General features: G+C 45.3%; 1 protein-coding gene across 1 annotated transcript in view; it reads right to left on the bottom strand.

Moving 5' to 3' along the window:
* Positions 1–417: 417 nt before the first annotated feature.
* Positions 418–20,681, bottom strand: part of piezo1 (piezo-type mechanosensitive ion channel component 1) — a gene marked incomplete at its 5' end in the record, with an annotated part of 30,686 nt that continues 10,422 nt past the window's right edge. Inside the window, 44 exons of the mRNA XM_055227117.1 lie at positions 418–2,216; positions 2,401–2,542; positions 3,076–3,265; positions 3,334–3,413; positions 3,481–3,603; positions 3,837–4,009; positions 4,527–4,619; positions 4,687–4,875; positions 4,952–5,099; positions 6,235–6,393; positions 6,460–6,521; positions 6,678–6,830; positions 6,895–7,042; positions 7,131–7,281; positions 7,396–7,603; positions 7,982–8,116; positions 8,272–8,460; positions 8,782–9,040; positions 9,512–9,783; positions 9,955–10,127; positions 10,203–10,271; positions 10,340–10,457; positions 10,553–10,653; positions 10,752–10,805; positions 12,072–12,154; positions 12,326–12,581; positions 12,899–12,995; positions 13,074–13,317; positions 13,751–13,907; positions 13,974–14,078; positions 14,158–14,362; positions 14,593–14,793; positions 14,881–15,006; positions 15,346–15,522; positions 16,273–16,439; positions 16,528–16,619; positions 18,149–18,301; positions 18,579–18,727; positions 18,803–18,984; positions 19,269–19,374; positions 19,535–19,715; positions 19,836–19,915; positions 20,082–20,185; positions 20,324–20,396. Coding sequence (XP_055083092.1) covers positions 2,088–2,216; positions 2,401–2,542; positions 3,076–3,265; positions 3,334–3,413; positions 3,481–3,603; positions 3,837–4,009; positions 4,527–4,619; positions 4,687–4,875; positions 4,952–5,099; positions 6,235–6,393; positions 6,460–6,521; positions 6,678–6,830; positions 6,895–7,042; positions 7,131–7,281; positions 7,396–7,603; positions 7,982–8,116; positions 8,272–8,460; positions 8,782–9,040; positions 9,512–9,783; positions 9,955–10,127; positions 10,203–10,271; positions 10,340–10,457; positions 10,553–10,653; positions 10,752–10,805; positions 12,072–12,154; positions 12,326–12,581; positions 12,899–12,995; positions 13,074–13,317; positions 13,751–13,907; positions 13,974–14,078; positions 14,158–14,362; positions 14,593–14,793; positions 14,881–15,006; positions 15,346–15,522; positions 16,273–16,439; positions 16,528–16,619; positions 18,149–18,301; positions 18,579–18,727; positions 18,803–18,984; positions 19,269–19,374; positions 19,535–19,715; positions 19,836–19,915; positions 20,082–20,185; positions 20,324–20,396 — 6,456 coding nt within the window. The remainder of the gene's footprint in view (positions 2,217–2,400; positions 2,543–3,075; positions 3,266–3,333; positions 3,414–3,480; positions 3,604–3,836; positions 4,010–4,526; positions 4,620–4,686; positions 4,876–4,951; positions 5,100–6,234; positions 6,394–6,459; positions 6,522–6,677; positions 6,831–6,894; positions 7,043–7,130; positions 7,282–7,395; positions 7,604–7,981; positions 8,117–8,271; positions 8,461–8,781; positions 9,041–9,511; positions 9,784–9,954; positions 10,128–10,202; positions 10,272–10,339; positions 10,458–10,552; positions 10,654–10,751; positions 10,806–12,071; positions 12,155–12,325; positions 12,582–12,898; positions 12,996–13,073; positions 13,318–13,750; positions 13,908–13,973; positions 14,079–14,157; positions 14,363–14,592; positions 14,794–14,880; positions 15,007–15,345; positions 15,523–16,272; positions 16,440–16,527; positions 16,620–18,148; positions 18,302–18,578; positions 18,728–18,802; positions 18,985–19,268; positions 19,375–19,534; positions 19,716–19,835; positions 19,916–20,081; positions 20,186–20,323; positions 20,397–20,681) is intronic.

A 20,681-nucleotide genomic window follows, 5' to 3' on the forward strand; every position in this document is an offset into this window, starting at 1 on the left:
CACAGTCACACACACTGTATAATCCCTGACACACAGTCACACACACTGTATAAACCCTTACACACAGTCATACACTTTTTAAACCCTTACACACAGATTCACACACACTGTATAAACCCTTAGACAGTCACACACACTTTTAAACCTTTACACACAGTCACACACACTATATAAACCCTTACACACAGAGTCATACACACTGGATAGACCCTTACACACAGGGTCACACACACTGTTTAAACCCTTACACACAGTCACACACACTTTATACACCCTTACACACAGGGTCACACACACTGTTTAAACCCTTACACACAGAGTATAGGGAGTCACACACACTGTTTTCACACAACAGGAGTATTTTACATAACATTCTGACACAGATTAAACTGACTCCAAACATTTAAAATATTCCATCATAAGACTTTAATGAGACACAGTTTTATTTAAAACACTATTTTGTTTTAGGACCACAAAAAAACAAACAGTTTTTTAGATTTCAGCTAAAATGTCACAAAACATTTATGAAATAATTTAGGTTTTCTGACATTTTAAGACAAAGACTTAAGTCCATCTGAGGCACAGAGGCTTCAAGAAACATCAAAACACAATATTCTCAAACGCTGTGATCTGTGCGGCTCATGTGTTTGAAATAGAGCCTTCAGTCAGGCTCCAAACTCCACAGACGCGTCCCGTTATGTCCCGTTATGTCCCGTTATCTCCCAATATGTCCCATTATGTCCCGTTATGTCCCATTATGTCCCATTATGTGCCCGCAGACACGACGCCTGTGTGTAAACACTCAACATCCAAAGATCTCTGTAGGTCTGTGACGTGAGGTTCCGGCTCCTCATCTACACTCTGGATCTGGACATATTCCACGTAAACATGGTAGTATCGTCCTATAGTATCGTCCTGTAGTATCGTCCTGTAGTGTCGTCCTATATTATCGTCCTATAGTATCGTCCTATAGTATCGTTCTATAGTGTCATCCTATGGTATCGTCCTGCAGTGTCGTCCTGTAGTATCCTCCTATAGTATCGTCCTGTAGTATCGTCCTGTAGTATCGTCCTGTAGTATCGTCCTGTAGTGTCGTCCTATAGTATCGTCCTGTAGTATCGTCCTGTAGTGTCGTCCTGTAGTGTCGTCCTATAGTATCGTCCTATAGTATCGTCCTGTAGTATCGTCCTATAGTATCGTCCTGTAGTATCGTCCTATAGGATCGTCCTGTAGTATCGTCCTGTAGTATCGTCCTGTAGTGTCGTCCTATAGTATCGTCCTATAGTATCGTCCTGTAGTGTCGTCCTGTAGTGTCGTCCTATAGTATCGTCCTATAGTATCGTCCTGTAGTATCGTCCTATAGTATCGTCCTGTAGTATCGTCCTATAGGATCGTCCTGTAGTATCGTCCTATAGTATCGTCCTGTAGTGTCGTCCTGTAGTGTCGTCCTATAGTATCGTCCTATAGTATCGTCCTATAGTATCGTCCTGTAGTATCGTCCTGTAGTATCGTCCTGTAGTATCGTCCTATAGTATCGTCCTATAGTATCGTCCTATAGTATCGTCCTATAGTATCGTCCTATAGTATCGTCCTGTAGTGTCGTCCTGTAGTGTCGTCCTGCAGTGTCGTCCTGTAGTATCGTCCTGTAGTATCGTCCTGCAGTATCGTCCTGCAGTATCGTCCTGCAGTATCGTCCTGCAGTATCGTCCTGTAGTATCGTCCTATAGTATCGTCCTGTAGTATCGTCCTGCAGTATCGTCCTGTAGTATCGTCCTGTAGTATCGTCCTATAGTATCGTCCTGTAGTATCGTCCTGTAGTATCGTCCTGTAGTATTGTCCTGTAGTATCGTCCTGTAGTATTGTCCTGTAGTATCGTCCTGTAGTATCGTCCTGTAGTATCGTCCTATAGTATCGTCCTGTAGTATCGTCCTGTAGTATCGTCCTGTAGTATCGTCCTGTAGTATTGTCCTGTAGTATCGTCCTGTAGTATCGTCCTGTAGTATCGTCCTATAGTATCGTCCTATAGTATCGTCCTGTAGTATCGTCCTGCAGTATCGTCCTGTAGTATCGTCCTGCAGTGACCTCGGTCAGCGTCTCTCCTGGTCAGAGCTGTGACTGTCTCTGGTCCATTTGATCATCGTCTCAGGAGAACGATACAAGAAGATCAGCTTTGAGTAGAGCTCCTCCTCCAGCTCCAGTTCACCTGTCTCCCTCACCTGAAACACACACAGACAAATGCACACATAAACACACACACCGACACATAAACACACAGACACACACACACACACACCCCCACACACCGACACATAAACACACAGACACACACACACACATGCACACACACGTGCTTTAGTCGACAGTTCAGTTCCAGACTCTCAGAATCAGAAATACACAAACCAGGAAGATGTCCGTGCAGAGCTTCAGGATGCGATCGACGCTCGGCAGCTCCTCAAACATGATGGAGTGAGAGATTTCACTGAAGAATCCACGAACGAACTTTCCAATGACCAGGACCACGGACACGTACAGCCCCATGATCCTGAAAAAAGACATTATATTGTTATATTTATATACATGTGTTATAATTATATACATGTTATATTTATATAAATGTTATATTTATATTATTGTGTTATATTTATATAAATGTGTGATATTTATATAAATATTATATTTATATACATGTGTTATATTTATATTCAAATCCTTGTAGAATCAAGCAGAAAAGTTATTTCACTTTTTCTTTTAAATAATTCCATATTTCTTGTTTCATATATTTGTCTTGTGTGTTTATATAACGTAGAACGTAGTAAAAATAAAGTAGAAATATTGGGGGCGTGTCCAGACGTTTGTCCATTTAAACGCTGCTCAACCCAAACAAAAATGCATCAAAATAATAATCACATTATGAAACACTTAGTATTATTAGTATTTGTAGTGTTAAAGTTTTTCTCTTTCATAAAGTAAAAGCCAAAGTTTCTCTGAGGAGTCGCCTCCTGCAGCTCTGTTCTATGTTAAAAACATCATTCTAAAGTTACAGAGCGGCTCGAGTGTCCAGAGGGGGCGGCTCACCCGTATCCGGCCAGGAAACCCAAACTGGGGGGGCTGACTTTGTCATTGAAGATGACCATGGGCAGAACGCCACACGAGGCAGGCTCACAGTCTGCGATGGCGATGTCCCACCACTCCTGCGTCCCGCTGTTCCTCAGGGACTTGTCGCTCATCAGGGACAGAGTGATGTTCAGGTATCCGCTCTCGTCCTCTACAACGACACACTCAGATCAAACACGGCTCTCTGTGTTTGTGCCCCTCACCCTGCGGCGAGCTCACCTTCGTACAGCTGACTGACGGGTTTGGCCTCGGCTCCGTTTGGGGCTCGGATGTAGTTTGGGAACATGTGAGGCACGAGCCTGATAATGACATCATCATGTTACATAAACTCTCACTGACGCCTCCGGGCGGCTCGCGGGCACTTACACAGGTTTGGTGCGGTTCCCGACCAGCAGAGAGGCGAGCTCCGACCGGACGGGACTCCCTGGCTCCAAGTCGATCGAGTGTTTGTCAAAGGTGTGCTCCACCGTCCCTCCTTTTCCCAAGTCTCTGTGGAACGAAAACCAGTGTAACACGGGTCAATCAGAGTGTGCAGACACAGTGTGCAGACACAGTGTGCAGACACAGTGTGCAGACACAGTGTGCAGACACAGTGTGCAGACACAGTGTGCAGACACAGTGTGCAGACACAGTGTGCAGACACAGTGTGCAGACACAGTGCAGACACAGTGTGCAGACACAGTGTGCAGACACAGTGTGCACTCTCTTTATACTAAACGTACCTCTGGAAGGTCCAAGCCAGCCTGAGGGTCAGGTCCACTGGACTGTCCAGCAGCTCCTTGATCAGCTCTTGTCGACTCGGGGGGCTGATCCTCCACACGGAGCCAGAGCTGCCCTCGATCATGGCTGTGACAACGTCCTCATAACTGTACAGAGTGATGAACTGCATGGCCACCTGCAGCATACACACACACACACACCCCCACACACATGTATGTATATATATATAAAGATACACACATATAAATGTATATATTTGGACACAGTCTCAAAGAAGACTCAAAGTAATGACCTCGCTGGCGACATAAACACGTGAAACATAGTGATCATTTTCACCAAATGCCCTTTGTGTTTAAAGGAAATACTCTGTTCAATCTCTGGTATCAAATGATATCGGTTGATATCGACTGGTGTAGGCAGGTATCAGGGATCAGCAGATAAATAAAGCCAAAGTATCGACATCGGTATCGGAGCAAAAAAAGCTGGATCAGTGTGTATCTAGATCTAAGTTTTAGAGAAATCCTGATGAATTAATGTCTTTTGTTATGTTTCGGGTCAAATATTAACCTCTTTGAAAGACACCAGTTCATTTGAAAACATTTTTAACCCAAGAGAAAAATACTAGAGGTAAAAAGTATATTTGGGAACAACAACATAATGAAATAATAATCTAATATAAAGTGTAGAAGTACCGCGTTATCTCCAAAGGTCCGGGTCAGGTTCTCGTAGTCGGACTGGACGAAGGGCTTGATGGACTGCTGCTGGACGCTCATGGTGAACAGAGGCTGGACACAAAGGACAGGTCAATTTCACTTTCCTCCACAGTTTAAAACAAAGACTCAACGTTTGTACCTCGTAGCCTCCAAGTTTGACTGTCACTGTGACATCGATGGGATGGTTGACCACACCCACTACTGATCTGACCAATGAGATAAAGAGCAAAGGGAACCATATTATGCAAATTAAGAAAAAGATGATGAGTCCGCCCATCCCATATTTGACAATTTTCTTCTTCTTTTGTCCTTTTGGCTGCGGATATTTCTGTAAAAATAAAAGTAAATAAATAAAACAACATGAAAAAATATCTCTGTTTTTTTCTCTTAAGACCGGCTCGTACTTTTTCTGTCTCACGGCTGCATTTAATAATGAAGATGTTGGCGTAGATGTCCTCCACGCACATCCAGTCAGACAGCGACAGAGTGGTGTCCGTCCAGACCCAGTCCATAACAGCCCGAAGCTCCACCAGGAAGGGCACCAGGCGGAACCTACGCACAGACGTCCAATCAGAGGAGGACACACCCACAGAACAGAACAGCCAATCAGAGGAGGACACACCCACAGAACAGAACAGCCAATCAGAGGAGGACACACCCACAAAACAATCATCCAATCAGAAGAGGACACACCCACAAAACAATCATCCAATCAGAAGAGGACACACCCACAGAACAATCATCCAATCAGAGGAGTACACACCCACAGAACAGAACAGCCAATCAGAAGAGGACACACCCACAGAACAATCATCCAATCAGAAGAGGACACACCCACAGAACAATCATCCAATCAGAGGAGTACACACCCACAGAACAGAACAGCCAATCAGAGGAGGACACACCCACAGAACAATCATCCAATCAGAAGAGGACACACCCACAGAACAATCATCCAATCAGAAGAGGACACACCCACAGAACAATCATCCAATCAGAGGAGTACACACCCACAGAACAGAACAGCCAATCAGAAGAGGACACACCCACAGAACAATCATCCAATCAGAGGAGTACACACCCACAGAACAATCATCCAATCAGAAGAGGACACACCCACAGAACAATCATCCAATCAGAAGAGGACACACCCACAGAACAATCATCCAATCAGAGGAGTACACACCCACAGAACAGAACAGCCAATCAGAGGAGGACACACCCACAGAACAGAACAGCCAATCAGAGGAGGACACACCCACAAAACAATCATCCAATCAGAAGAGGACACACCCACAAAACAATCATCCAATCAGAAGAGGACACACCCACAGAACAATCATCCAATCAGAGGAGGACACACCCACAGAACAATCATCCAATCAGAAGAGGACACACCCACAAAACAATCATCCAATCAGAAGAGGACACACCCACAGAACAGAACAGCCAATCAGAGGAGGACACACCCACAAAACAATCATCCAATCAGAAGAGGACACACCCACAAAACAATCATCCAATCAGAAGAGGACACACCCACAGAACAATCATCCAATCAGAGGAGGACACACCCACAGAACAATCATCCAATCAGAAGAGGACACACCCACAGAACAATCATCCAATCAGAAGAGGACACACCCACAGTAGAGATAATAGAGTGAGGCCTCTTTTAGGCCCATACCCCTGGAAAAGGAACAGGTTCAGATGGTTGTATTTCTTGGTGAGGAAGTTGCCGAGGATACGCGTAGGATAACCACAGCGGATCTGGTACGCCGACAAGCCGAAGTACACGCATTTCACAAAGTACCAGAGCTGAGCCACAAAGTTCTGATTAAACTTCCTGAAGATAGAGACACACATGACTCTGATCCTTTTCACACAAGTGAAGAAGATGCTCTGGTCTTACCGCTCAGTGACTGCAGGCAAAATAAAGAACATCCAGATGTGGATCCCAAACACCAGGATGACCTGCAGAGGCCAAAGGGACAGATGAACACAGCAGTGTAACTCATGTTTATAAAGTTTCAGAAATCATCTTCACGGTAGTTTCAGTACTTTCATATTCATCAGTTATTTCAAACAGATGTGGTGTGAAAATAAATGCAGATATATAAAGCTAATAACCTGGAAAATAAGTTTTCCCAGGACAGCCTTGCGCAGGTACAGCGCTCGATCGATGATCATGGTGCTGAACTGAATGAGAAGCATCACCAGGAACGCCTCAGGAACCTGGTCCTCCGACAGCGAGGAGGCGATGTCTGCGGCCGCGCTGTGTTTCTGCGACAAAACTCAGTTAAACATGTGAAATATTCACTGCACTGATGAATTTAGCTCCAAATACCCCAAAGGCCCAGAAGCCGAAGACGATGATGATGAAGTCAATGACGTCGGTGAGGAACATGAGGGCGTAGACATCGGTGGCGGCTCGATACTCGGCGCGAACTATGTCCCTGAAGAAGCTCTGAGTGGGTTCGTACACAGCCTGGAACCTGCAGACAACAACAACAAGGCTTCAGGAGCTTCAGGAGCTTCAGCTGCAGGAGAGGAACATGATCCTGCAGACGATGACCCACTCACCCAGATAAACAGACGTGTTTGAGCTTCTGTCCCACGGCCTGCAGGCGCTGATTCGCGGCCTCTCTTCTTTTACTTTTTTTCTTCTTCTCTGGTTTACTTTCAGGTTCTGGTTCTGGTTCTGGTTCTGGTGTGTCTCCCCCTGAGGCCGCAGCTAAGGTCAAAAACAAAAAAAACAATTCCACTTTTTTTAAACTCTAAAGTGATTAAAATCATGAGAATGTGATGCTGCAGTTGTATTTATCTAATATGTCTGACTGACACTGACCCGTCCTCTTCTGTTTCTTCTTTTTGCGAAAGCGTATGCTGCTTTTCTTTGGTCTCAGGTCTGTGCTCGATGTTTCCTCCTGGACATTTGTAGAGTTGACTCCTGTGGACCCCTGCTCATCCACTGATGCCGTATTATCTGAATGAACAGCAGGGGGCGGTGTGGGAGCTGGTGTGAGGCTGCAGGACTCTGCGTACTCCACTGGGTCCTGGTAAACAGTGCGTGTTTCCTCATGTTTAGAGCTCACAGATGTTATTGTAATATAATCAGTTTAATCGTGCCAGTTTACCAGGGCAGTGCCATTTATAAAAACATATGTTCAAATTCTTATGTTGTCTTAAGCATCAACAGCACAGACCTTTTAACCTAAAACATCTTTACATTTCTTCCTTCAAACCCATTCTGCCTCAAACCACTTTTACTGAGGATTATGTGTGGACCCCTTTAACGACCCGAGCATATACAGGACCTTAAAAATGACATAAACGACCTTAGAAATGACGTATAAACAACTTCAGAAATTACACATAAACAATCTTATAAATGACGTTTAAATGATCTAATAAATGATTGACTCTTGACCCACCTCAGTGTTGTGCTGGTCCTCCCGACTGTGAGGCCTGGTGCCATTTTCAAACACTTCTTCTGTTCTGTCATCGGGGCTGCTCTGGGGTGAGGTCTTCTCCTTCAGGGGCTCCTCATGGTCCCACAAACCGTAACGCTGCCACACACACATTTATTAAAGCTCCTGTGTGACAAACTGACTCTTGTAGGTTTAATCCGTGTTCTAATGCTGTTCAATATAATAATAAAGTAATAATAATAACATTAATAATAATATAACACTTATATCAGTAGCAGTGTGGAGTGAGGCACCATGAGCAGAGATCTGTGGAAGAACAGGACCAGCAGCTGCAGGAGGTCGTATCTGATGTAGTTGTCAGACTTTTCCAGGCCGAGGATCCGAGGGGTGAAAAAGGGCTTGTCCTCGTTTAGGGTCATCTCATAAACACTGTTCCAGGGAAAGAAGCCAAACTGGAACAAGTATTTGACCACCACCATCACCTACAGTTTGGGGAAATAGTGTGTTTAGTTATGTTAAAGGTTCAGTATGACACAAACTGACTCTTGTAGCTTTAATCCATGTTCTAATGCTGCTCTCAAAAACAGACTTGGAGTTTTGTTTCATTCACGTGTTTGGAGATGTTACAGCTACAGGAACAGAGCACTTCCTGTATTACAGCATGACATCACAAGGTGGAACAGAGTGTTTTCAGTTGAGAGAAGAGCCTAAATCTGCAGAGTTTGTGTGTTAAACATGTGAGAATGAAACAAAAACACAACTCCTGTTTGTGAAGAGGCACATTTGCTGCAGTACAGTCGTACCTCCGTGTACACGATGGCGGTCATCCAGAAGCGTTTGGTGGGTCTGGGCACAGAGAGCATGGCCCACAGGAACACCAGGATGGGAAGCACCAGGGAGATGACCGACGCACTGACCACATTGTTCAGGACGATGATGAGGTAACACACCAGCTCAGAGTTAGCAGCCAGTAAATTATACAGAGCGAACAGCAGCTTCAGCAGACGGTTCTGGCTGTTGTAGAAGTCACGGCTCTGCTCCAACTCCTCGATATAGAACTGTCTGCACAAAGACACGGCTTCCATAGTAACCTGTGTTTTTACTGTGGAACATGGGGGAACACAGTGGAACATGGAGGGATGTGGTGGAACATGGAGTGCTGGCTGGTGTGTGTATTATGGTTCTGTTTAGCTGCATGTGACTGAGAGGTTTTTATTCTCCCTCGTCTCTTTTAATCTTCATTTTATAATGATAATTTATGTTTTGATTTGTTTGTTTGTAATTTTAGACTTTCTTATTCTGTAAAGCACTTTATGCCATGGCCACTGAGAATTCCAATGGCTCAATATTTTATATATATATATATATATATATATATATATATATATATATATATATATATATATATATATATATATATATATATATATATATATATACACATACACACACACCCCCCCCCCACACACACACACCCACACACATATATATATATATATTAAACACATACACACTCACACTCATCTCACTCACCTCTCTCCCAGCAGTTCACTGGCTGTCCTGGAGTGGCGCTGTTGTTTAGGCAGATCCGGGAGCAGATCCAGGCTGTTGTCCAGGGGCTCTGGACTCAGCAGGCTGCCTACACTGGCCACTAAAGGTCTGGGGGTGGACTGACCCGGGACCTCCAGACTATCTACATCCAGACTGCTGTATCTGGAATGATCCGCCTCAGTGTCGTCAAGACACGTCTCCAGAGTGTGACTGCCCTGGGACAGAAGCTCGACTGTGGAGGCGGTGGTTTGCTGCTGTCAATGGGGATTAAAAAACAGGTTTTATTTAAAGGTCAAATTTGAGCATTCTAATAAAAACGCTCTGCAAGTCTCAAGCTACATAATGTGTAAATTAATCTATTTACAGGCCAAGAACGTTGAGGGTGAGAATACTTTCACGGACTTTGAGCAGATGAAGAGCTGTACCTGCTGGATCTTGTGGATCATGAGGTAGCGCTCGTTACACAGCACAGTGGATGTTTCTCTGTACTGTTTGGTCAGAAGGTTGAGCCACTGTGTCAGTCCATCTACCATGGCCAGGACTATGGCCCAGAGGAAGCGCAGGAGATCCAGGATCCTCTGAACCATCTCACCATGTCCTGCAGAACAACCGATTCAAACTGATTCTCCCAAAGCCATAGTGCTGACAAAACCAACAGAACCAAGTGACATACCGGAGTCCTGCTCCTCCGGCTCCTTACTTTCCTCCACATGCTCCTCAAACACATCGTTGTCTGGACCACCTGCCAAACAAGTCCACGTTCACTAGTTTGATGTGACGTTATAATTTTAGATAAACTTATCTCCAGACCTGTGTCCTGGTGGAGCTGGTGGGCTGCTGCTTTCTCCATCCTCCGCAGCTGCCTCTGTCTCCTCTGTCGGTCTCTCAGCGCCTCTTTCACGCTGCTCACCCAGGCCTGATACGCCAACTGTCAAACCAATCATTTTACTCTTTAATGATGGAAAAACTGGACGTGTGACGAAAGAATAAATGTATCATGAAGAAGCAGATGATGAGTCTGACCTGACAGGCGGTTTGCTTCTTCGTCTTCTGCTCGTCGGCCTGTTGCTCCTCCTCATCCTCACTGTCGGACTCAAACAGGTAGTAGTCCCCAGAGTGGAGCACTGCACACACACACACACACACACACACAGCGATCAGAACTTACAAAACTCACAAAAACACAAAAGTACTTTTACAGCTACTTGAGTATCTCACTTACCTTTGGCATGGTCCAACCACGGCTGGTACCACTTCTTCTGCTCCTTTTGGTTTTCTGCTAATAACAATTTTAAGGGATGTAATGAATGGACTTTCCCCCAGGCCAATAACAGAAGTAGAAGTAACAGCAGTAGAAGTAATAGTAGTAGAAATAATAGTAGTAGTATTAACAGTAGTAGTAACAGGAGGAGCAACACTGGACCAGCTCTATACTCTCCATCGGGTCTTTGAGGCTCATGGGAGTTTGCCACAGTCCACATGTGTTTTGTGGACCTGGAGAAGACATTCGACCGTGTCCCTCGTGGTGTCCTTTGGGGGGTGCTCTGGGAGTATGGGGTCCGGGGCTCTTTGCTAAGGGCTGTCCGGTCCCTGTATGACCGGAGCAGGAGCTGTGTTCTCTGCTGTAAGTCAGACCTGTTCCCGGTGCATGTTGGACTCAGGGCTGCCCTTTGTCACCGGTTCTGTTTATTGTTTTTATGGACAGAATTTCTAGGTGCAGCCAGGGGCCGGAGGGGGTCTGGTTCAGGGGCCGGAGGGGGTCCGTTTTGGGGACCACAGGATCTCATCTCTGCTGTTTGCAGATGATGTTGTCCTGATGCTTCATCGAACCAGGACCTGCAGCACTGGGGCGGTTTGAGCCGAGTGTGAAAAGGCTGAGAGGAGAATCAGCTCATCCAAATCCGAGGCCATGGTTCTCAACCGGAAAAAGGTGGTGCCCTCTGGAGATGGTGGAGAGTCTCTGCCTCAACGGGAGGAGTTCAATTATCTCGGGGTCTTGTTCACGAGTGAGGGGAGGATGGAGCGTGTGATTGACAGTTGGATCAGCGTCTGCAGTGATGCGGTCGCTGTATTGTCTGTTGTGGTGAAGAAGGAGCTGAGTCCAAAGTCAAAGCTCTGATTTACCCCAGTCTACGTTCACCTCACCTCATGAGCTCTGGGTAATCACCAAAAGGACAAGATCGCCGATACAAGCGGCTGAAATGTGTTTCCTCTGCAGGGTGGCTGAGGAGCTCCCTTAGAGATAGAGTGAGGAGCTCAGTCACACGGGAGGAGCTCAGAGTAGAGCCGCTGCTCTTCCACGTCAAGAGGAGCTGCTGAGGCTCAGGCATCTGAGGAGGAGGAGCTGGAGGACATGTCTGGGGTGAGGGAAGTCTGGGAGTCCCTGCTTAGACTGCTGCCCCCGCAACCCGGCCCCGGATAAGAGGAAGAACATGGATGGATGAATGGAGTACTAAAAGTAGTAGTAGTAACAGTAGTAGAAGTAATAGTAGTAGTAGTAACAGTAGTAGTAGTATTCTGAAGTAGTACTCAGTGTGTTTACCTTCATCTTCAGTATCGTCTGGCTGTTTGTGTGTTTTTTGTCCATCTCTGTACTTTTGTTGTTTGGATCGAATACGCTGCATTCTGTCAGAGGACATCAGAGAAAGGGTCAGAGATAGGGTCAGAGATAGGGTCAGAGATAGGGTCAGAGATAGGGTCAGAGATAGGGTCAGAGAAAGGGTCAGATTCAGGGTCAGGGTCAGGCTGAGGCTCAGAGTCAGTTAATGAGATGATACTCTAAAGTGCTGGACTTACGATCTCTTGAGCTGTGACAGAGACTTCTGCTCCAGCTGCTGGTAGTACTTGATGTTCTTGATGATGCTCGCTTTAAACAGTTCAAATCCTCTGGAGGCCTGTCGCGCTGAGGCCTGGAGCTCCGCCCTCACATGAAGGAAATAGAAGCTGAGGAAGACTCTCCTCTGGAGGAGGAGGCACAGAAAACAGATCCCGTCCCAGATGATCCCAGCCTCCTCCACAGGAAGGCTGCAGCTGCGGTCCTCCACCTCATTGGCTGTACAAAACAAACAAAAAACAATATTTACAGACAAATATTTTGCCAAACACTTTTGTTTTGGTGTTTTTAGATTCTAGAATGTGACGATGTCATACTCCCAGACAGAGTACACTGGACTTTGCCATGAAATATCCAAAAGGTCAATCCACAAATGCTTCAAACATTTACTTCTCAGAGTGAATAGACCCTAGAACCTATTGTGTTAAAAACAAAAATCTGCCTTTTATGAATATTCATTTTAGTTTCTCCATCTGTTTTAAACATGATTGGCCTGTAGAATACTGTGTTGTTAAGAGACCCGCTGCAGGACTTACGGTCGTAGTAGCCTTTAACGGTGCAAACGAGGCTGAACAGCTGGATAACCCAACAAAAGTTTTTCTGCATCTCAAAGACGAACACACAGGCCAGAATCTACCAAACACAGCGACACATTCATCAAACGAGTATTTTTACCCCACTATAATAAAAACAGTTTCCACATGTACTCACGGACAGCATGTTTTTGGATATAATAACCGCTACATTATAAATGATGAGGCAGTCCCACAGGGTGAGACGGGTCCGTGACGGCTTCAGCAGCAGCTTGGTACCAAAGAGAAGGAAAAAGAAACACGCCAGAAGATAACCCAGTCCAAACGCTGATATACGAGTGGCTCCAGTGATGAACACCACAGACAGAACAAACCAGAAGAAGTACCTGAACACCAGCACTTTGGCCATGTCCAGATAACTCCTAAAGGACATACACAGGGTCAGGACACACCAGAGACAGAAGAACACTGAAGAAAATGCATTTACAGAACACTGAATACTGCAGTAAAATGTGTTCTAACACATTTAGGACTGTTCTGAATACTCTGAATACTTTTACACAGAGTTACTTTACTGTATATTATAGTAAAATGTGACATATTATTACAAACAGAATTAATTTATTTTTAATTAGAGAAGGCAAAATCTCACACACTCACTGTAAGAGTTGTGTTTGTATTTTTCTCACTAAAACTGTGCACTTCAAATACAAAATCACATGATGTGGTACCAACATGTATTTATTTGATTTTAATAAGTAACTGTACTCTGAATACCACAAAATGGTTCTTCATGTATTCAGTTACTTCCCAAAACTAAACAGAGAGAGGTCGGAGGTCAGAGTTCACAAAGACCTGCAGTTGATGAAGTTTGGCGCCGGGTTAAACAGACGACCTTCCATGGGCTCTGAGTCGTCTGTGTTCTCTCCAGCCAGAACCATCCACTCTTCCACACGCTCACACTCAAACACTTTCCACTGCTGCGACGCACACATCAGCAGCACGAAATCCGCTGTGAACAAACGCCATGGTCAGATCACAAACACGAGCGTCAGAACGAGGAGCGACTCAGACCCACCGATCAGGTTCCTCGAGTTTGGGATCGTGTAGAAGTCCGGCAAGTAGATCCATTTGATCAGAGCAGAGTTCATGAGGACCGGAGTGTTCCATCTCCAGGGGTAGTCTGCAGACCACACCGTGGCCAATCAGGATTCAGTTTGTTTAAACGCAAATTTTATTTATGGTAAATGAACAGAACTCACCCAGACACAGAGCAGGGGGGATCCCCACACACAGTAAGTACTGGTAGATCATGAAAATGGACAAGAAGAGACAGTATCTGGGCCATATCTGAGCGATGGCAGCCCGCCGCCGTCTCACCAAGATGGCGACCAACCAGCACCCGTGAATAATCACCAGGAAGTTCATCCGCTGGCCAATCACATTCACCGTCATCAGGAAACAGATCTAAACGAGTAGAGTGTGTCATAAGAAGAAATGGAAGAATTCTGAAGAAATGTTTTTAGTTACAGTTTAATGTGAATACCACCAAATGAAAGAGTAACTGTAGCAGAGTACAGTGACTCTTTCATTTGGTGGTATTCAGAGTACAGTTACTCTAAATGAGTATTCAGAAGTATTTTTGGTACGTGTTCAATTATGTCACGGATCTTAAGCCCCGGTGACGTGACGTTTACCTCGAGGCCAAACTTGTAGAAGCTGTAGTTAAGCAGATACTTGATGCAGGGGAGCAGGCCCTGGTCCAGAGTGTCCCGTGTGGCGCTGGGAAACAGGGCGGGGATGGTCGGGGGGGAGCACTGTAGCTGTTTGTAGTGGTGGGTCTGATGGCGGTAGACCGTGGCCTCAAAAACCAGCAGCATCAAAACAATCAGGTGATTCTGAAAAGACACAAAAAGAAGGAAATACTGAGAGGGTGATTTTCTCTTTTCTGTCGTTCTGAAATGAAGTGAACGGCACAGACGCACCTGGCTGTAGCCCAGAACAGTCGCCTCTTTCCTGATGCCAAACCACCGCGCCGGGTCCACTGGCTCTTTGAACAGGGTGGAGTTTAACATCTCCTCAGCTAAAAGATTGGTCTCATTGGTCAAAGGCTAAAAGTGAAAAACATGAGAGAAACGATTCTTAGACAAAGAAAACAGAGCTTGACACATTTTTAACACTTAAAGTCATATATTTAAAACCTAAAGTGCTCGATGACGCTCGCAGCCGCCGTTGGGAACAGAAGTCTGTCACATTAGTAATTGGTGCTTTCCATGGTAGAGTTTATATTTCATACTGAGGTGAGATCTACATTTGGAATTCCAACCACGAGTATCATAGCAACCAAAGAGCCAATCAGGAGCGAAACTGTTGAAGGTAATGACTTCCTTTGGAGCGCGGCGGCTAGCAGGTTAGCTATGTTCATTTATATGTACAGTCTATAGCTTTACCAGAGTGCAGTTGCTGGAGTACTCAGCTGGGTTGACCACACTGAGCTGGTATAACATCTTGCACATGATGATGACACACACCCAGACCGTGGACAGGCAGGACGCCATGGGCCTGAAGCGGCTGTAGGGCATGGCCAGGGACCACAGCACCACCAGCACCAGGTTCATGACAGACGGCTGCAAACACGTGTACAACTAGTGTTTAATAAACACAGAGCCTATTTTTCTGTCAGTGCAAGATAAACAGAACAGCCAACTACAACATCAAAGTGCCTCAGATGCGTTTTGTGAATGTAGGATTATAGTAATGTTCTGTGTGGATTTAACATATTAATGACATCTTACTGATCACAGGCGGATTCTGAACCCTGGTGGATTCTGAACCTTAAAGATTTCCAAAGAAACCACAGAAAAACGTTTATCAAAGTTATAACTAAAGTCAGAGCCACAACTAAAGAAAGTAAAAAGTCCTGCAGTTTATGAAAGGTAAACTACAGAGACGAAATACAATACAACTACTTTACTACACAGCAGAAGGTTCTGCAGAACGTTAGCTCACTGACTGTGTTTCAAAGCTAACAGTCACTTTTATTACAATCAGAAAACGGAACCTATTCGAATTTAGATGAATTAAAATAAAGACTATCCCATTATTTTTATACGCTTACATTTGTGGTGTAGTTCTGATATTTATTATATCTTTTTGTCTAGTGTTTAACATGTTGTCCGTGACATCCACCTGCAGCTCTCTGTCCACTGTCTGATCTTTAAATATTTATTCATTTTTATGCATGACTCAGCAAAAATCTCATAGAGATAAAACTGGACAGGAAGTAGTGACGCTAACAGGAAGTAGTGACACTAACAGGAAGTAGGGCGCTGTTGTGCACAGGTCTATTGTACCTGCTCTGTGATATGTGATCTTACCTCTTCCAGAGACACCCAGACAGAGAAGAACGCCACCATTTTGATGATGTGCAGCTCCAGGAGACGCCATAGAAACCCCTGAGCTTTAGTGAGTATGTCTGAGAACTTCCTGGACAACACCAACAGTCTGTCCATGACCAGGCCCCATTTACTGGGCGTCAGAGCCACTGGAGGAGACACAGAAGTGACCTCTCCTCCTCTTTACAAATGATCTATTACCAGACACACTGATATGAGATGGTCGCTTTGTTGTACCTTCAGACTCAGTTTCCAGGTTCTCATCATCCTCTTCAAAGCCTCCTCCTCCTCCATCCGTGCAACATGCTCCAGCTGTCTCACTGTTCTTTCTGAAAATAGCACAAGACATAAAGATCATATGAAAGTTGATTAAAACCCATCACTGTACACTAAAAAGTAAAAAAGTAGTTTGAACATTGCTGTCTATCAGAAGAACAACACTGTATAAATGTATTTATGGGACTCTGTTGTTTTCCTGGGGGACTTCAATGCCCATGTGGGTAACGACAGTGACACCTGGAGGGGCGTGATCGGGAAGAACGGCCTCCCTGATCTGAACCCGAGTGGTGTTCTGTTATCGGACTTCTGTGCTAGTCACAGTTTGTCCATAACAAACACCATGTTCGAGCACAAGGTCCATCAGTGCATGAGGCACCAGGAGACTCTAGGTCGGAGGAAAATGATCGACTGTCGTGTCATCTGATCTCCGGCCACGTGTCTTGGACACTCGGGTGAAGAGAGGGGCAGAGCTGTAGAGCACCACCTGGTGGTGAGTTGGATCCGCTGGGGAGGAAGGACATACCTGGCAGGTCCAACCGCATCGTGAGGGTCTGTTGGGAACCTCTGGCGGAGCCCTCTGTCAGGGGGGTCTTCAACTCACACCTCCGGGAGAGCTTCTCCCTGCTTCTTCCCTGATCGCAGGGGATTTTGGGGACATGGACTCCGAGTGGGCCATGTTCTCCATCTCTATTGTCGATGCGGCTGCTTGTAGCTGTGATTGTAAGGTCTGCGGTTCTTGTCGCAGCGGCAACCTCTGAACCCAGTGGTGGACACCGGAAGTAAGGGATGCCTTCAAGCTGAAGAGGGAATCCTATCGAGCCTTGTTGACTCGTGGGATTCCTGAGGTAGCTGATGAGTACGGAGGGAGTTTGGGGAGTCCATGGAGGAGGACTATCGGATGGCCTCAAAATGTTTTGTGGATCTGGAGAAGGTAGTTGACCGTGTCCCTCGTGGTGTCCTTTGGGGGGTGCTCTGGGAGTATGGGGTCCGGGGCCCTTTGCTAAGGGCTGTCCGGTCCCTGTATGACCAGAGCAGGAGCTGTGTTCATTTCCGGCAGTAAGTCAGACCTGTTCTCGGTGCATGTTGGACTCCGCCAGGGCTGCCCTTTGTCACCAGTTCTGTTCATTGAATTTATGGACAGAATTTCTAGATGCAGGCAGTCAGGCTGGATTGTGAGGTTGGACTGTCAGGGTGGATTGTCAGGTTGGATTGTGAGGTTGGATTGTGAGGTTGGATTGTGAGGTTGGATTGTGAGGTTGGATTGTGAGGTTGGACTGTCAGGTTGGATTGTGAGGTTGGATTGTCAGGTTGGATTGTGAGGTTGAACTGTCAGGTTGGATTGTGAGGTTGGATTGTGAGGTTGGACTGTCAGGTTGGATTGTGAGGTTGGATTGTCAGGTTGGATTGTCAGGTTGGATTGTGAGGCTGGATTGTGAGGTTGGACTGTCAGGTTGGATTGTGAGGTTGGATTGTGAGGTTGAACTGTCAGGTTGGATTGTGAGGTTGGACTGTCAGGTTGGATTGTGAGGTTGGACTGTGAGGTTGGATTGTGAGGTTGGATTGTGAGGTGGACTGATACCTGGGGGTGACGTTCTCCAGGTCAGTGATCCTCATGAAGGGTGTGTGGAAATAGTGCAGCTGGAGAATACAGGCCAAAAGGAAAAATCCTGGGATGAGGATACTGCTGAAGAGTTCTGACAGGGCAAAGGTCTCCAAACCCACAGCTGCGAGCCTGCACCCATCACAAACACACTGTGTGTTAATATATTTAATGAATAATCTGTGAGAGAGGCTCTAAAACAACAGAAACAGAACCAGAAACAGATCCATTATGTTTGTGTGATGATGGGGATAGATATAATTAGGGTAAGAGTTAGGGGTTAGGGTTAGCCTCTTCTCTCTGGTCTTTTTGACAAAGAAATGAATCATGTTGAACTCCTAATAAAATAATTGTGTTGATGTTAAAATGTATTAAATGAGCCTCATGGATTTGTTCATTTGAAACATACTGCTCCTCTGTGAACCCTGTGAAGTGCATCCAGTAGCCGGGGAAATCCTCAAACTGATATGTGTAGATAGCGATCAGCACCAGCATGGTGTAGGCCACCACGAGCCACCAGAAGATCTTCAGCAGCCGCCTCCAGAGGGAGTAGTAAACCTGGGGCAGAAGGGCACAAGTTAAACTAAAATAAACCTGTCAGGGGCACAAAAACATCCCAAATGTCATCTGTACCTGGTAGAGACACAGGCAGAGCAGAAACAGCAGCATGTAGATGATCTTGTAGCCCACAAGTTTTCCAGCAAAGGACACCATGATGAACATGCCCCCGCAAACATAAATCCAGTATTTGGCCCAACAACACATGACCATGCCCCCCAGCACCTTCAGCACTGACTCACTGCCAGTGCCACCTTCTGTTCGAAAAACAAAAAAACATGAATCATCTGTGTGTATATATGCGTTTGTATGTATATATGTGTATGTATATATGTATGTATGTATATATACACATACACATACACACACACACCCCCACACACACACACACACATGACTGTATATGTAACACCATGTTGATGGACTGAAGGAGTGCTGTGTAACAGTTTGCTAAATTGCACTAATTATGATTATGTTATTGTTGTATTGTGTCTAGAGAATGTTCTCTTCAAAATGATCTCGTGTTTGTGCAGGTTCAAACCTCCTGTGGTCACTTCCTGTAGAGGGGCCGCCATATTCCTTTTCCGGCTGAAGTTTTCTTTCACTGACTGTCGCAACAGCAGCCAGAAGGTCAGAGTGAACAGGAGCTGCACAACACAGGTCTGTCATTTTAACACGAGACGCACACATATGTTTACATATATGACATATTAAACGTTAACATTCAAACTAACTGAAAAACACGTATGATCAAAGCTTTATTCTGTTTTACAGGTTTGTAAGTGTATAAGTGTTTGTGTGCCTCACCAGCGCCCCCAGCCTTAGACAGGGGAACTGCGCCCGCTCCAGACCCAGCTGTCGGAGGCTCATGTTGCCCACAGTGGAGGGCAGTTCAGGCTGGAGATCCATGGCCCACACATACTGCAGACAGCACAGGGCCAGTCCATAGAGCAGAATGAACGGGGAGCACAGGGTCGCAGCGTGGCGCCTGGACCAGAGCGAAACGGTCAGGAATCTCAGAACAACTCACAGTCTCACTCAAGTCTTTCTCTAGAGTCATGCACTAGAGTCTTATTCGAGAGTCTTATTCTAGAGTGTTATACTAGACCTGGCTCGTAAGATCCAGATGAGACAGGCCCAGAGCAGCAGCACAAAGGTGAGCCAGCTGTGGTATGTGATGCTCCAGACCTGAGCACAAACAGAACACGTTTATGATCCAGTTACTGTTTAAACTCCACGTGCTGTGAGTCTCACCATCACGGCTGTGAGAGTCTTACTCTAGAATCTTACTTTAGAGTCTTATTCTAGACTCTTACTCTAGAGTCTTACTCTGTTTAAACTCTGTGAGTCTCACCATCATGGCGATGAGCGCGCACACATAGCTCTGCTGCATCACCACTCTCCCCAGCAAAAAGAACGGGCTCTCACTCTTCCCACCACTAGGGGGAGCTTCAGTGCCTAAAAGGTTTAAAAAGGGATATAAAGATACTTCAGTATTTATTTTGATCCAAAGGTTTTGGTTAATTATAAAAAATTTAAAAGCCCGTGCTTCTCAAATACTCATTTTAGAGAGTGATAATGATCTGTTTTTCTTACCCACTTCTGTGTTCTCCTCTGAGGCCAGGGTGGCCTCTTTAGGTCCTTCAGGTCCCATGGACAAAAGCATGAGCTGAAACAATGACATGTGTGAATCAACATCCAGCACTGAAACATGAACATGAAAACGAGGTCTGATTCAAAGAGAAGCACAAAAAAACACACAAAGAGACACACAAAGAAACACAAAGAGAAATACAAAGAAACACAAAGAGACACACAAAGAAACACAAAGAAACACAAAGAGAAATACAAAGAAACACAAAGAGACACACAAAGAAACACAAAGAGAAATACAAAGAAACACAAAGAGACACACAAAGAAACACAAAGAGAAATACAAAGAAACACAAAGAGA

This window comes from Periophthalmus magnuspinnatus, chromosome 15, assembly GCF_009829125.3.
Source record: "Periophthalmus magnuspinnatus isolate fPerMag1 chromosome 15, fPerMag1.2.pri, whole genome shotgun sequence".
NCBI lineage: Eukaryota > Metazoa > Chordata > Actinopteri > Gobiiformes > Gobiidae > Periophthalmus > Periophthalmus magnuspinnatus.